Raw genomic sequence first — 16,878 nt, 5'->3', positions numbered from 1 at the left:
AGATCCACTATTTTCCTTTGTAATTGGCGATAGGGTTATCGTTAGCCTTACCAGACCTGGTGTGCTGAAATACAAGGGGCCGGCTGTATTTGCTGGTGGCCTCTGGGCAGGTGTGGCATTGGACAGGCCAGACGGAAACCACGATGGGACCTTCAGAGGGGTGCAGTATTTCAAATGTGACAGAAACTGCGGCGTTCTGGTCCGAGCAGAAGACATCTCTTATTTGCAAGGGGAACAAGACAGTGATGTGGATACTGGAGTGGAAGAGGATCCCTTCTCTGATGAAGAACCACCAAACTGCTTACAATCACAATGTGCTAAAGCCTCTCGTGTATACGAAGGTGCCAAAGTTTCAGGTACATCATTGGAGGGCAACAAAGTTAGAGGCCAGAATACGCAAGTGGATAACAAAGCATATAAAGACAGACAATTCCAAGATAAAGGCTGCCAAAATCTTCAAATGAGTCTTTGTGATGAGATGCCTGAAGGATCAAGTTCATCAACCCCAATGCCATTATCATCATTATTTCATGTGAGTTTTCTTTTAGTTCAGTTTAATTGCATATATTTTTGTTTAGTCCCTCTCCAGTCAAATAGTGTAGTTGCACATTTTAGGCCAAGCAGGTTCATCAGAATTTTATTTTGCAGGACTTTGAGTTTCCTTCAGTGCCAGCCCAAATAACACCTTAAACAACTTCATAAACAATTTGTGAGGCCTAAATACAGTTGTGCTCAAAAGTTTGCATACCCTTGGAGAATTGGTAATATACACTCACCTAAAGGATTATTAGGAACACCTGTTCAATTTCTCATTAATGCAATTATCTAATCAACCAATCACATGGCAGTTGCTTCAATGCATTTAGGGGTGTGGTCCTGGTCAAGACAATCTCCTGAACTCCAAACTGAATTTCAGAATGGGAAAGAAAGGTGATTTAAACAATTTTGAGCGTGGCATGGTTGTTGGTGCCCGACGGGCCGGTCTGAGTATTTCACAATCTGCTCAGTTACTGGGATTTTCCTGCACAACCATTTCTAGGGTTTACAAAGAATGGTGTGAAAAGGGAAAAACATCCAGTATGCGGCAGTCCTGTGGGCGAAAATGCCTTGTTGATGCTAGAGGTCAGAGGAGAATGGGCCGACTGATTCAAGCTGATAGAAGAGCAACTTTGACTGAAATAACCACTTGTTACAACCGAGGTATGCAGCAAAGCATTTGTGAAGCCACAACATGCACAATCTTGAGGCGGATGGGCTACAACAGCAGAAGACCCCACCGGGTACCACTCATCTCCACTACAAATAGGAAAAAGAGGCTACAATTTGCACGAGCTCACCAAAATTGGACAGTTGAAGACTGGAAGAACGTTGCCTGGTCTGATGAGTCTCGATTTCTGTTGAGACATTCAGATGGTAGAGTCAGAATTTGGCGTAAACAGAATGAGAACATGGGTCCATCATGCCTTGTTACCACTGTGCAGGCTGGTGGTGGCGGTGTAATGGTGTGGGGGATGTTTTCTTGGCACACTTTAATCCCCTTAGTGCCAATTGGGCATTGTTTAAATGCCATGGCCTACCTGAGCATTGTTTCTGACCATGTCCATCCCTTTATGACCACCATGTACCCATCCTCTGATGGCTACTTCCAGCAGGATAATGCTCCATGTCACAAAGCTCGAATCATTTCAAATTGGTTTCTTGAACATGACAATGAGTTCACTGTACTGAAATGGCCCCCACAGTCACCAGATCTCAACCCAATAGAGCATCTTTGGGATGTGGTGAAACGGGAGCTTCGTGCCCTGGATGTGCATCCCACAAATCTCAATCAACTGCAAGATGCTATCCTATCAATATGGGCCAACATTTCTAAAGAATGCTTTCAGCACCTTGTTGAATCAATGCCACATAGAATTAAGGCAGTTCTGAAGGCGAAAGGGGGTCAAACACAGTATTAGTATGGTGTTCCTAATAATCCTTTAGGTGAGTGTATGTACCATTTGTAGAGAAAACATGAGTGAGCAGGCAAAACACATGTCTTTATTTCTTATGGCATTCACATTCAACTGTATGTCATAACAGATTGGCACAATCATGAAACAAAACATGGCAACAATTAAGTCTGCATACCCTTAGTTCTTAATACTGTGTATTGCCCCCTTCAGCAACAATGACAGTGTGCAGTCTTTTGTAATAGTTGTCTATGAGGCCCCAAATGCTTGCAGGTGGTATAGCTGCCCATTCGTCTTGGCAAAATGCCTCCAGGTCATGCAAAGTCTTTGGTCATCTTGCATGAACCCCACATGAGATCTCCCCACATTTGCTCGATGATATTAAGGACAGGAGACTGTGATGGCCACTCCAGAACCTTCACCTTTTTCTGCTGTAACCACTGCAGGGTCAACTTGGCCTTGTGCTTAGAGTCATTGTCGTGCTGGAAAGTCCAAGAGCGTCCCATGCGCAGCTTTCGTGGAGAAGAATGCAAATTGTCTGCCTGTATTTTCTAATAACATGCTGCATTCATCTTGCCATCAATTTTCGCACGATTCCCCATGCCTTTAGAGCTCACACACCCTCAAAACATCACCATACTTCACAGTGGGGATGGTATTCTGTTCACTATAGGCCACATTTTTATTCACGTATCGTCGTATCTTTCTTGTTCTACCTGACCTTGGCTTGGTATCAAGAGATCCCTATATTTTCCACTTCTTAATAAGTGATTGAACAGTACTGACTGGCATTTGCAAGGCTTTGGATATCTTTTTATATCCTTTTCCATCTTTATAAAGTTCCATTACCTTGTTACGCAGGTCTTTTGACTTTTCTGCTCCCCATGACTCTGTATCTAGCCTGCTCAGAGAGCTAACAAACTCACTGACTATTTATATAGAGAAAATAATTGCAATTTAAAAGCCACAGGTGTGGGAAATTCACCTTTAATTGCCATTTTCACCTGTGTGTCACCTTGTGTCTGTAACAAGGCCAAACTTTCAAGGGGTATGTAAACTTTTGATCAGGGACATTTCTTTGATTTATCATTATGATTTAAAAAGGAGCCAAACAACTATGTGATTATAAATGGCTTCATATGATCACTATCCTTAAACTGCATGATCAGTCATATTTTCAAACATAAAATCAGCCAGGGTATGCAAACTTATGAGCAAACTGTATGCTTTAAAAATCTATTTTGCCCCTGTGTCTTGCAGTGGTCTTAGTCAGTGTTTGGATCCTGTCACTGCCTGGTTCCAACAGCATAGGGTAGCACAAATTGGCAGAGAGATGTCCAGGGGAGGGGGTTGCAGTGAATCTTTGTATTAAGGTCGGGTAAGCGACCTCAATTGTGGATGTATAGTTCAAGAATGCCACAATGCATGTTGACCAGCTAAAGGCTTCTGGTTGAGCGAGCAGTGTGGTAAGGATTGGATTGGCTTGGCAAGATCAACCTGCACCTGATGAGGCAGGGCCATAATCGAGAATTAAAAATCATGAAATTGGTAGAGGAGAAAAATTGGGGTAAAATAAAAAATAAGGATTTCAAGAAAATTACATTTTGTATAGAAGTCAAGGCAAATTACCAGATGTAAGGACCAGACAAAAGTATGTTTTGTTATCCCTTTTAAAATGTTAGTTTAAAAAGGGATCATTGTGTCAATTTCTATTCCATACATTTTATGATTTATTGCTCCTATTTTACAGATCGGCTATGATTTATGCTGCCAAACCACACCTCCCACCATGAGTTCTGGATTTGACATAAACTCTTGGGTGGAAAGATTGACTGAGGAGCTGATAAAAGATTTTATAATGGATGCTCTGGATATATGGATGAGAAAAGGAGAGGAGGGCATACTCAAAGAGGGCAATCAACACAGTGATGTGAGTAATGTTAATTTACATAATAACCAAAATGTTACTGGGTAGATGGAGAACTCTTCACAAAGCTTGCTTTAGCATGGGCAGTGTCATTGAGTGATTTAACCACAAAACTTGACCTCATGTGTCATTATTTTGTTGTGCAAGTTCATACTACACTTCATGCACCTTTTCATATTACACAATGAAGAAAAACAATCACATTCATAACAGAGGTCCTTAATTGACAAATTGGAAATCTGGATATTTTACCATAAAAATTTTGTAGTTCTGTGTAGAAACAAACAAGTTAGCCATGACATTGATCAGATATGATAACTTGTACTTTTTTGGGTATGCAAAGATTATTTTAACGCTTATTTTAATATGACAAGTAGAAACTGAGAAATTGGAATACAAAATATTGCATTGATTGCAGTATAGTGTACTACAGCTCACACTAATGTTCAATTCCTGTATGTATACAAATTTACTTTGATGTAAAAACAACAAAAACTAAACGTCATTTACAAATACATTTACTAGAAACAGCTTAAGTTGAAATTGAAATTGTTGCTGTTTAAGGAAATTGAAACATGGATACAGTTCCCTTTCAGTACGAAATAAATGTGGTACAAGCTGTCATTGTGTGCACTACCTGAACACACAACTCAATCACTTTCACTGATCCTTGCTTGAGCTGTCAAAGTGATATTACATAATCTAATAAGAGTCAAAATGGATAGAGTGCAACCAGCGATAGATGAAACCCTTCCCTTCATACCAACCAATACTGTCTTTTGGCAGACCATCTGTGTAATTCCTTAATACAGATACTCGTTTTCTGTTACATTCCGAGGCCATAATATAGTCTACAACAAGACCTTGCTATAGGTATCAAACTATTATTAATCTGCATGTCTAGAAATTACAAATGAACATTGTTTAAAGACTTCTATATATCTCAACCACAAATGACAGCTCTGATAATAAACTAACTAGGCTATGGTGAACGAGTGACATTGTCCCAACTCCCGAGATTGTTGAACACAGTGTCTGCATACAAATGAGTTTAGTGAACAAAAGGCTGTTTTCAGTTCATTGTTCACAGGGGTCCTGGGTGCTCTGGGCATTACAGACTCATATCAATGGAAAACAAAATTTAGATTAAGACCTTTTCTTTTCATTGAATTACACAAAGAGATCTAAGTCAGTAAAAAAGTAGAACTCCCCGTCACTATTCATAATGACAGATAATTTGTCATGCCACACTCACATGCCCTAACCCAACAAGTAAGTTGAACTAATCGTCTTCTGGAAATATGGTCTTTCCATTAGATCTGAACAATGGCATTGGTTGTAGAAATTCAAATGTAACTGATTGGTCAAGATTCGAAGACCCACCCCCTCTTACGGAATGAATTTTCATTTACGAACCTTCGAATTACAGAACTTCTCCACATCTTAAACATCAAAATTCCAAATATGTGCAAAGAATTATCTGCCCGTGCATTTTAGCCTCACAACAAGAAATGTATCACGGGAAAGACTCTTATTATAAATCTGGAAAAAAAGAAGCTTGCTGTTGAATTCATACAAATTTTTGGTTACAGAATTGTGAGTTCGTAAAATGTGTTCATACTTCATTGTACAAGCCTGTCAAGTATTGCTTGCAAGCACAAACTAAATGTACAAACTTGTGAAGATAAGCTTGCAAGCACATACCTAAATGTGCAAGCTTGCAAAATTTATTTACAGATTTGAGCATCAGACTTGCAGTCACTGCCCTCAATATACAACCACAAATGTTGTTACACAAGTGCACAGAGTTTCGACATTGTAGCGGTTCGTTAGCCAGTTTGGGCTTTAAGGTACAAGAACAAGGAGGAACACAAACAGAGGACCCTTTCTCAGAGGCAACGACCCAGGACTTTTATTGGTGAAGACATCACCCTGGTGCCAGGTAACAATAAAACCAAAACAAAAGCCTAGCTCCTTCTAGTACAGCCTTACTGTATGGTTCTTACGGTCTCTCACTGCGACCGGACAGCTAAACTGTCTACCAGCTATAAACCAAAGAAAAGGAAAACATTGATTCAAAATCAGGCTGGGGCTTACAGGGTTAGTCCCTTGGTCCCGGAGTCATTGCTGTCCAGTGCCTCTTCTCTCTGGTATGTCCTTCAGGACAGCTTTAGACATCTCCCATTAATTTACTTCAGGTGTGTGTCATTAGGCCTTACCCTCCTGGGACACTGTCTCTCCTGGCCAGCAGATGTAGCCAACGAGCTGGCACATAGCGGCCATCACAGACTCATCCTTTCACTCCACTACAACATGTTTGATTTTCCATAATCTCTCATTTTCTATTTTGCTCTCTAATCTCTCAATTTCTCTCAATTTCTCCTGCAACCAGTCCCCTGTTTGACTAGTCAGTTCAAAATTAAGTCAGGGCCATTTCACACTTTTTAGACCATCTTATCTACCACATTTCCCTCTGACTCAATTCAAGCATCGGCCACTGGTTAAGGGCAGGGCAGCTACACCCTTCTGCTCTGTTCATTGGAGGCCTTATCTTGTTCCTTATGTTTTCACTCTTATTTGCTGTTAGTGAAAAAGTCAAAGATAGGGTCAGCCAACTTGAGAAGACATTTTCATGAACATTTGTACCATAGGCAGTAGACCAGACTGCTGGACCAATCCACAGATTTCTTGAATATTTTGAGTGTAAGATTTAAGCTTATACTAACAAATGTTCTTTTTTTCATAGCCATTTTTGGTAAACTTAACCAAGGCGTCAAATAATTCTGGAGGGCATTGTACATTTCTTTAAACAGCAATATCATGGTGGCTGTTGCCCAATTAAGAAATGTCTCAAACACTGGTAGACAACACTAGTTGCCTAAATATCGCTACCCAAGCATTTAAAAAAGTGATCAGGGTAAAGGTAGGTATACTTAAGTGTTTATATTGTGTACTTTTTTTTTCATTCCAGCACTGACATTTGCCAATAACTTCTTAATTGAGTAGTGTACTTTACTGAGATTTGGGCTTCGCCTAGCTTCTTAAAATGTATGCACACATTTTTAGTTGCTCTGGATTAGAGTCTGCTAGATGAATAATCTTTAAACTGTGTCCTTGCACATATGTTTAATATATGCAAGCCTATCAACTATATAATTTGATTGTTTAGATGACAGCTTTTCTATGATTTTTCAGACTGTAAAGAAGAAGGATGACACAGCATCAAATAAACTGTGTTTCATAGAACAGTGGCAAGATACTCTCTGCTCTGCAGATTCTGGGAAGGTTCAAGTTCAGCCCCACGACCCAGACATTGTTTACAGACTAGTAGATGCTGCTGTGGAAAAACTGATGGGCCTTGCAAACAGCGCAACAATTTACATCCCTGAAGCACCAAGCTATATAATTGATGAAGAGAGTGTCAAAGCTTATGGACGGGTGAGATGTTCTGTGCAATTAGTGAATGTGCATAACGATGTCAGCCCCAATGTAAAATTCTTACCACAGATGTCTAATTTGCCAGAGTTTGCGATATTACAATTGTGCTCAAAAGTTTGCCTAACCTTGGACAATTGGTAATTTATGTACCATTTGTAAATAAAACAGGAGTGAGAAGTCAAAACACGTCTTTATTTCTTATGGGATTCACATTCAACTGTAGGTCATAACAGAATGGCACAATCATAAAACAAAACATGGCAGCAAAGAAAAAAATGAACTGACCTTTGTTCAAGTCTGCATACCCTTAGTTCTTAATATTGTGTATTGCCCCTTTAGCATCAATGACAGCGTGCAGACTTTTGTAATAGGTGTCTATAGTTGTTAACTTGGACTTGTGCTTATGGTCAATGTCGTGCTGGAAAGTCCAAGGGTGTCCCATGTGCAGCTTTTGTGCAGAAGAATGCTAATGGTCTGCCAGTATTTTCTGATAACATGCTGCATTCATCTTGACATCAATTTTTACAAGATTCCCTGTGCCTTTAGAGCTCACAATCCCCCAAAACATCAGTGAGCCACCACCATGCTTTACAGTGGGGATGGTATTCTGTTCACTATAGGCCTTGTTGACCCCTCTCCCAACATCGGCTTATGGTTGTGACCATAAAGCTCTATTTTGGTCTTGTCACTTCAAATTACAGTTTGCCAAGCTGTGAGGCGTGTCAAGGTGTTGTAGGGCACTTTGGGATTACAAATTTTGTATTGTAACCTGGCTTTTTTGTGGCATTGGCGCAGTAAAGTCTTCTTTCTGGCAACTCTGCCGTGCAGCTCATTTTTATTCAATTATCATCATATTGTTCTCCTTGAAAAAAAAAAAAAGAGCAGACTGGATTTCTCCTGAGGTTACCTGTGGCTTTTTCATTGTATCCCAAATAATTCTTCTGAACAGTTTTGACTGTTCTTCTCTGCTCCCCATGGCTCACCATAAGCCGATGTTGGGAGAGGGGTCAACAAGGCCTATAGTGAACAGAATACCATCCCCACTGTAAAGCATGGTGGTGGCTCACTGATGTTTTGGGGGATTGTGAGCTCTAAAGGCACAGGGAATCTTGTGAAAATTGATGTCAAGATGAATGCTCAGTGCATCCACGAGAGCTAACAAACTCATTGACTATTTATACACAGACACAAATTGCATTTTAAAAAGCCACAGGGAAATTCTCCTTTAATTGTCATTTTCACCTGTGTGTTTCCCCTTGTGTGTCAAACATTCAAGGGTATGTAAACTTTTGATCAGGGCCATTTGGGTGATTTCTGTTATCATTAGGATTTAAAAAGGAACCAAACAACTGTAATAAAAAGGTGGCTTCATATGATCACTATCCTTAAATGAAATATAAAAAATGTGCATGATCAGTCATATTTTCAAAAACAATGCAAAATGTTCACAATTTCTGCCAGGGTATGCAAACTTATGAGCACGACTGTATACTGTAAACTGTTACTTCTGTTGTGTGTCAACATTAGCACAGTACACATAATCACAGTTTGTTCCAGAATTTGAAGCAATTAAGAAGTAATTAAGAAGACAATGGTGATTTATTGAAACGTTGAACCACGGCGTGGGCTTTGTCTGGAAAGAGTTAAAAGAATGATGCCATATCTGAATTCCTTCACTTTTATGCGACCTTGCTTTAATTGGATGATTATAAACCTTGATGAATTAACTGCCAATAATTATCAATTTTGTATGTTTGAGGTCATTATCCAATTGTAGCATATCTTAATCTAGATAATGTACGAATTCATCTCTGAGATACTTCATGAGGTTTTGGCTGATCACTTTGGGATTACAAGATCCATGTGGCAGACAGAGAATATACTCTCAAGTCTCCAATCAAGTAGAATCTCTCTCACGGACCTGAAGGTAGTGAGTGCAATAGCCATGTGTGTGCTATGCTACAGTGGGGAGAACAAGTATTTGATACACTGCCGATTTTGCAGGTTTTCCTACTTACAAAGCATGTGGAGGTCAGTAATTTTGGTACGCTTCAACTGTGAGAGACGGAATCTAAAACAAAAATCCAGAAAATCAATTCCGGCTCTCACAGACCTGTTAGTTTTTCATCCTGTTCTCCACTCATTACCTGTATTAACTGCACCTGTTTGAACTCGTTACCTGTATAAAAGACACCTGTCCACACACTCAATCAAATAGACTCCAACCTCTCCACAATGGTCAAGACCAGAAAACAGTGTAAGGACATCAGGGATAAAATTGGAGACCTGCACAAGGCTGGGATGGGCTACAGGACAATAGGCAAGCAGCTTGGTGAGAAGGCAACAACTGTTGGTGCAATTATCAGAAAATGGAAGAATTTCAAGATGAAGGTCAATCTCCCTCGGTCTGTGGCTCCATACAAGATCTCACCTCGAGGGGCATCAATGATCATGAGGAAGGTGAGGGATCAGCCCAGAACTACACGGCAGGACCTGTCGATGACCTGAAGAGAGCTGGGACCACAGTCTTAAAGAAAACCATTAGTAACACACTACGCTGTCATGGATTAAAATCCTACAGCGCACACAAGGTCCCCCTGCTCAAGCCAGCGCATGTCCAGGCCCGTCTGAAGTTTGCCAGTGACCATCTGGATGATCCAGAGGAGGAATGGGAGAAGGTCATGTGATCTGATGAGACAAAAATAGAGCTTTTTGCTCTAAACTCCACTTGTTTGGAAGAAGGATGAGTACAACCCCAAGAACACCATCTCAACCATGAAGCATGGAGGTGGAAACATCATTCTTTGGGGATGCTTTTCGGCAAAGGGGACAGGACGACTGCACCGTATTGAAGGGAGGATGGATGGGGCCATGTATCGCGAGATCTTGGCCAACAACCTCCTTCCCTCAGTAAGAGCATTGAAGATGGGTCGTGGCTGGGTCTTCCAGCATGACAACGACCCGAAACACACAGCCAGGGTAACTAAGGAGTGGCTCCGTAAGAAGCATCTCAAGGTCCTGGAGTGGCCTAGCCAGTCTCCAGACCTGAACCCAATAGAAAATCTTTGGAGGGAGCAGAAAGTCTGTATTGCCCAGCGACAGCCCTGAAACCTGAAGGATCTGGAGAAGGTCTGCATGGAGTAGTGGGCCAAAATCCCTGCTGCAGTGTGTGCAAACCTGGTCAAGAACTACAGGAAACGTATGATCTCTGTAATAGCAAACAAAGGTTTCTGTACCAAATATTAAGTTCTTCTTTTCTAATGTATCAAATACTTATGTCATGCAATAAAATGCAAATTAATTACTTAATCATACAATGTGATTTTCTGGATTTTTGTTTTAGATTCCATCACTCACAGTTGAAGAGTACCTGTGATAAAAATGACAGACTTCTACATGCTTTGTAAGTGGGAAAACCTGCAAAATCCCCAGTGTTTCAAATACTTGTTCTCCCCACTGTATGTACACCATTTCCTGTCTAAATAAATATGAAATATGACTCTTGCATGAAATAAATACGTACAAATGAAAGAGAAAACAATTTATGTATATTTTGAAGAATGCCTGGAGAACATACATCTTAATGAATAATAAATATGAATAAACACAAAAATGTTAAATTGTAATGTTCTAAGTATTGTAATATCTTACAGGTTGCTGTAAAATCTGAGATGCAGAAAGAGCTCAACTTGGAACAGACTGACCTTCAAATGAAAGAGAGGTTCCTGACATTGTGCAAATACAGAAGTGCCAAGAGGGACAGAGTTGACTACATCCTGGTATGTAATCATAGTTCTGCACAATTGTGTTTTTTTTCTGTTTTAAAATAATCCAACATCAACATCAATGAATGCGATGGCTATCTAAGCTGTAATTGGTGAAATATTCTCAGGTACAGTGTTCAGTGTACAGTTTTCATGATTGCCATTGCATCTTCAGACCCAAGAGCTTCACAGAGAAGAACTTCAGTGGGTGGACTACAGTGATGACCAGATTACAGTTAAGATGAAGCTGACAGAGGAGATTTTTCATTTTCTTCTAGATGACACTATTTCAATTCTTAAACACATCTGCATGACACCATTCTTTTGAACCTAAGAAAGAATGATTCTGTTCCTTTATTATTTTTAGATCTATAGATGTATATCATATATCATAAAATGTTCAAACGCTTTAAATTCCATTCAACATAATTTTGTCTGGCAACTTGGTTTGACTTGATTTGTAATTTCATTGAGCAATAAAAGAAAATCCATATTGGAATTATGTCTAAATATTTTTACTGATTAACATTCCTTATATTTAGGCCTATCAAACAACATGCACATAACCTCTCATAATCATTTAAATAAAAAGAACTATGATGGTCAATATATTCCTATTAAGTAATGAAACCCCATGCAAAATGTTGACATTGTGTAGCTGACAGAAAAGTTAATGCTTTATGTGATGTAATATGATTTTTAGCATAATTTAGCATATATAAATGTTCTTATTACTTTACAGTAAATGGCAAATTAACAATTTTCTCTGTAACGTAAGAAAAAATAAAATATATCTGCAAGCGGAAATGCTGCTGTCCTTTCCTTCCAGGACCACCATGCACTCATTTATTCTTAATTCATTGTCAATCATTCCCCATTTACTCCCATTCTTTCCCCACTAAGTCCCATTCATTCCCCATAGCCTCCCAGTTAATCACCATTGACTCCCAACAATTCACCATTGACCTCCATTCATTCCCCATTGACCTTCATTCATTCCCGATTAAATTCCATGCGTTCCCCATAGACTCCCATTGAATAACCATTGACTCCCAATCATTCCCCATTGACCTCCGTTAAATCCCCATTGACTTACCTGCGTTCACCATAAACTCCCATTGAAACACCATTGACTCAATTCTCCCCTATTCATTCTCCATAGACTCGTATTCATTTCCCATGGACTCCCATTAATTCCTATGGAGCCCCATGCATTTGTTGATTATAGCGCCACCATCAGGCCGATCAGCTTGGAATGTTGTGATTCTTGTCCCAAGATTATATATACCGAGCAGCATGAAGATTGGTGCAGAGCTGTAGTTGAAGATAACTTTTTAGTCTTTAAGACAAAATTCAAAATGGCGGAAAAACCAAGATGGCGAGCTTAATGGGTTCTTGAGGCAAATTTGTTATATAGTTCAATGGACCCATAATCTAATAGATGAATTTGACAGATGTATACACCTATGAGGAAAGTGGCGTGTCTGTAGCACATGCCATCTGACAGGAATAGGCGTCCAAAAAAGGAATAATGAAAATAATAAATACATCTGCAAGCGGAAATGGTGGGGTCCTTTCCTTCCAGGGCCACCATCGCACCCATTTATTTTTAATGCATTGACACTCATTCCCCACTAACTCCCAGTCTTCCCCCACTGACTCCCATTCATTCACCGTTGACCTCCATTCATTCTCCGTTTATAGCGCCATCATCAGGCTGATCAGCTTGAAACATTGTGGAGGACTTTCCGCCATAGGCCTGAATCCATATACTAAGTTTGGTTGAAGTAGGCCTCACCATCTTACATAAATAATCATTTTAATTGGCAATATCAGCAATCCTTATATCAAATCTTTTGATAATTGTTCCAAGATAATATGTATCAAGCGGCATGAAGATCAATTTAGAGCTCTAGTTGAAGATGAAGAGTTCTTTACACAAAATACAAGATGCAAGACTTTATGGGTTCGTGAACAAATTTGTTCTAAAGGTGAAGAGGGACCTGTGGACTGAATTTCATACCTCTAGGTCATGTGGGGTGGATATGCCAGTGTAGCTTTAGGAGCGACCTACATTTATTACAGCGCCACCTAAGGTTCAATTGGACCCATAGTTTAATAGATGAATTCACCAGACGTATAGACCAATGGGCAAAGTGGGCAAAATAATAATGGGCAAATAATAATAATAACAATCCTAAGAAAAATATTAGGGTTCCTGTGTCTGCTGATGCATGCTGCAATTAAGGAGTCCAACAATAGGAATGCCATTATGAGGATAGGCCTTACAGGCCTGATAGGTTTTATAGGCCTGTTTGTGTTCAGGATTAATGACCGTTTAAGTGATTTTCTGGAATAGCGCACCAAACGGCCCATTGGTGCCACACATGCCCTTACCTTGTCATACCAATGATGGATACCAAACTTGGTGAGAATCTGACAAATGGTTGTTGAGATATTCTTTCACATCCTATGAAAATGCAAGACTCAGGAAGTTGTTTACATATGACATCTGCTGTGTTTTTATTTAATGGTTATTGATAGGCAGTATCCACAGATGCTATGTGTGAAGTTTCTTGGAAATGGGACAAACGGTCTGGGACCACTTCTCAAAGGTAGGTTTTTCAGAAAATTCAAAATAGTGAAAAATGTATTCATATGGAAATGAAAACAGCTTTTTGCAAAGTTGCACAGCACCTGTTTCCACATCATATTATACAAGTTATACTAGTTGTCTGTATGACAATCAGGGGCTGAAGTTGAAAATCTCATCTTTGGGCGGTAGGTGGCGCTAGAAGCATTGGCCTATGGACCTGGTGAAGCATTCCAGAGTCACCATGGCAGCTTGATCTGATCATGTTAAACGTGTAGTTGTAAGTGCATATAAGAACTTTTATGTCAGTTGATCTGATTGGGTGTGTGCTATTCACATATCTTTCATGAGCGGAAGTGAGAAGCACAAAAAAAAGATGCACACATTTAAAACAATCTACATAACCCCTCCATTTTGATTAAAAGGTATAAATAATTGCTTTATTAATTGCTGGCTATAATACCACAAAGACTGACACAAGAGTAGCCTAATGTAGGTTACACAAGGCAGCGTTTATACCGGTAGTAGTGAGGAAGCACGGGTGAGCAGTAACTTTGGTCTTAATACATAGCAGACTGCAAAAACAGTTAGAAAGGTTGTTAGGCTGCATCTGTTTGGCTCGATATTTCGTTGGACCGCCTTTAGCTTTGATTGCAGTGTGCATTCACAGTGAAATGTTTTCAACAACCTTATGCAATGTCACATCATTTATTTCTGCCCAGAGTTGCATATATTTTGGGCTGAGATCTTGTATTGACAACGGGAGAGTCAAACATCTCCTGAAAGTATTCTCCAGCACATCCCAAAGAATTTAAATGGGACTAAGGTCAGGACTCTGGTGGCCATATAATGTGTTAAAATTATTCCTCATCCTCCCTGGACAAATCTTGCACATTGAAAGCCCGATGAATCCTGGATCCATTGTTTTCCTGGAATATGCACGTGCCATCAGGGAAGAAAAAATAGATTGATGGGATAACCTGGTCATTCAGTACATTCAGGTACTCAGGTGACATTTTATTGCCACATAACGTTGCTGAATTTAGACCTCACCAATGGAAGCAACCCCAGTTCATAACACTGCCTTCAGAGGCTTGCACAGTAGGCACTATGCATGATGGGTGCATTTCTTCACGCGGTTCCCTTCTTACCCTGACGCCCATTGCTCTGAAATAGGGTAAATCTGGACTCATTAGACCACATGTCCTTTCTCCGTTGCTCCAAAGTTCTGTCTTGACGGTTCAAGGTCGACAATTCACCACTATTCCTCCAGGTTTGACAGTTCTTAACCCTTTGCTTGATGCAGGCCAATATTACCAACCTTCTGAAACACAGTAACATCTTTTCCACGATCCATGGGATACGTTTTCCAACATGAAATGAGAAGATACTCACTGCATAAGTTAATTGTAACCAGCTGAAACATATTAATTCAGTAATTATTCAATCATAGGCTCTAACCATTCCATCAATTAGATGTATCCCAGAGCTAGCACACTTGAATCAACTTTTTAACTAATTAACAAGCCCTTACCTGTTGAATCAGGTGAGCGATTTCAGGGCAAAAACAGGGGGGTCCCCAGGAGAGGGTTGATTTATGGTGTAGACCAGGGTTCGGCAAAAGCAAGCAAGTTTATTTATATAGCACATTTCATACATAGAAGCAATTCAATGGGCTTTCAAAAGAAAAAGAAAAACAAATGAACAATACAATTGCATTAAAAAAAATACTCAAATGACAACACCATAATAATAAAACATAGAATAAGAAAATAGAAGTATACTAAAAAATGGATAAAACGTATAAGCTATAAAAGCTGTAAGGCTAAACAGTGCAGTTAAGTTTAAGTGCTCAGTCATAGGCACGTGAAAAGAGAAGTGTTTTAACCTGGATTTAAAAATGGATGAATTTGGGGCACATCTAAGCTCATCTGGTAGTTTATTCCAGTTGTGTGCAGCATAGCTGCTAAATGCAGCTTCTCCATGTTTGGTTTGGACTCTGGGCTCTACTAGCTGACCTGTGTTCATGGATCTAAGAGCGCTGCTCATTTTATATTCTTCAAACATATCAGAAATGTATTCGGGGCCTAAACCATTCAGTGATTTATTTACTAAAAGTACTGGAAGCCAATGCAAATACACTCACCTAAAGGATTATTAGGAACACCTGTTCAATTTCTCATTAATGCAATTATCTAATCAACCAATCACATGGCAGTTGCTTCAATGCATTTAGGGGTGTGGTCCTGGTAAAGACAATCTCCTGAACTCCAAACTGAATGTCAGAATGGGAAAGAAAGGTGATTTAAGCAATTTTAAGCGTGGCATGGTTGTTGGTGCCAGACAGGCCAGTCTAAGTATTTCACAATCTGCTCAGTTACTGGGATTTTCACGCACAACCATTTCTAGGGTTTACAAAGAATGGTGTGAAAAGGGAAAAACATCCAGTATGCGGCAGTCCTGTGGGCGAAAATGCCTTGTTGATGCTAGAGGGCAGAGGAGAATGGGCCGACTGATTCAAGCTGATAGAAGAGCAACTTTGACTGAAATAACCACTCGGTACAACCGAGGTATGCAGCAAAGCATTTGTGAAGCCACAACATGCACAACCTTGAGGCGGATGGGCTACAACAGCAGAAGACCCCACCGGTTACTACTCATCTCCACTACAAATAGGAAAAAGAGGCTACAATTTGCACGAGCTCACCAAAATTGGACAGTTGAAGACCGGAAGAATGTTGCCTGGTCTGATGAGTCTCGATTTCTGTTGAGACATTCAGATGGTATGGTCACAATTTGGCGTAAACAGAATGAGAACATGGATCCATCATGCCTTGTTACCACTGTGCAGGCTGGTGGTGGTGGTGTAATGGTGTGGGGGATGTTTTCTTGGCACACTTTAAGCCCCTTAGTGCCAATTGGGCATCGTTTAAATGCCACAGCCTACCTGAGCATTGTTTCTGATCATGTCCATCCCTTTATGACCACCATGTACCCATCCTCTGATGGCTACTTCCAGCAGGATAATGCAGCATGTCACAAAGCTCGAATAATTTCAAATTGGTTTCTTGAACATGACAATGAGTTCACTGTACTGAAATGGCCCCCACAGTCACCAGATCTCAACCCAATAGAGCATCTTTGGGATGTGGTGGAACGGGAGCTTCATGCCCTGGATGTGCATCCCACAAATCTCCATCAACT

The 16,878-nt window shown here is 40.1% G+C and overlaps 1 protein-coding gene across 1 annotated transcript; it reads left to right on the top strand.

Annotated features, from left to right (window-relative positions):
* Window positions 1-2,970: 2,970 nt before the first annotated feature.
* LOC105009256 (centrosome-associated protein 350) lies at window positions 2,971-11,888 on the top strand. Its single transcript, XM_010868679.3, has 6 exons — window positions 2,971-3,000; window positions 3,703-3,882; window positions 7,075-7,317; window positions 9,110-9,244; window positions 10,971-11,096; window positions 11,257-11,888. Exons 2-6 carry the CDS (start codon window positions 3,742-3,744, stop codon window positions 11,407-11,409), a joined length of 798 nt encoding a protein of 265 aa, XP_010866981.2. The 5' UTR covers window positions 2,971-3,000; window positions 3,703-3,741; the 3' UTR covers window positions 11,410-11,888.
* Window positions 11,889-16,878: the final 4,990 nt, after the last annotated feature.

Source organism: Esox lucius, chromosome 13, assembly GCF_011004845.1.
Source record: "Esox lucius isolate fEsoLuc1 chromosome 13, fEsoLuc1.pri, whole genome shotgun sequence".
In the NCBI taxonomy this organism is placed as follows: Eukaryota; Metazoa; Chordata; class Actinopteri; order Esociformes; family Esocidae; genus Esox; species Esox lucius.
This window is presented reverse-complemented; position numbering and strand designations above follow the sequence as displayed.

What these genes read in the sequence shown, in the direction of transcription:
- LOC105009256 (XM_010868679.3), top strand. Translation starts at nt 3,742, where the DNA reads ATGAGTTCTGGATTTGACATAAACTCTTGGGTGGAAAGATTGACTGAG. An exon ending in AGGGCAATCAACACAGTGAT is followed by an intron (nt 3,883 to 7,074) that starts GTGAGTAATGTT and finishes ATGATTTTTCAG; the next exon opens with ACTGTAAAGAAGAAGGATGA. An exon ending in TCTCTCTCACGGACCTGAAG is followed by an intron (nt 9,245 to 10,970) that starts GTAGTGAGTGCA and finishes AATATCTTACAG; the next exon opens with GTTGCTGTAAAATCTGAGAT.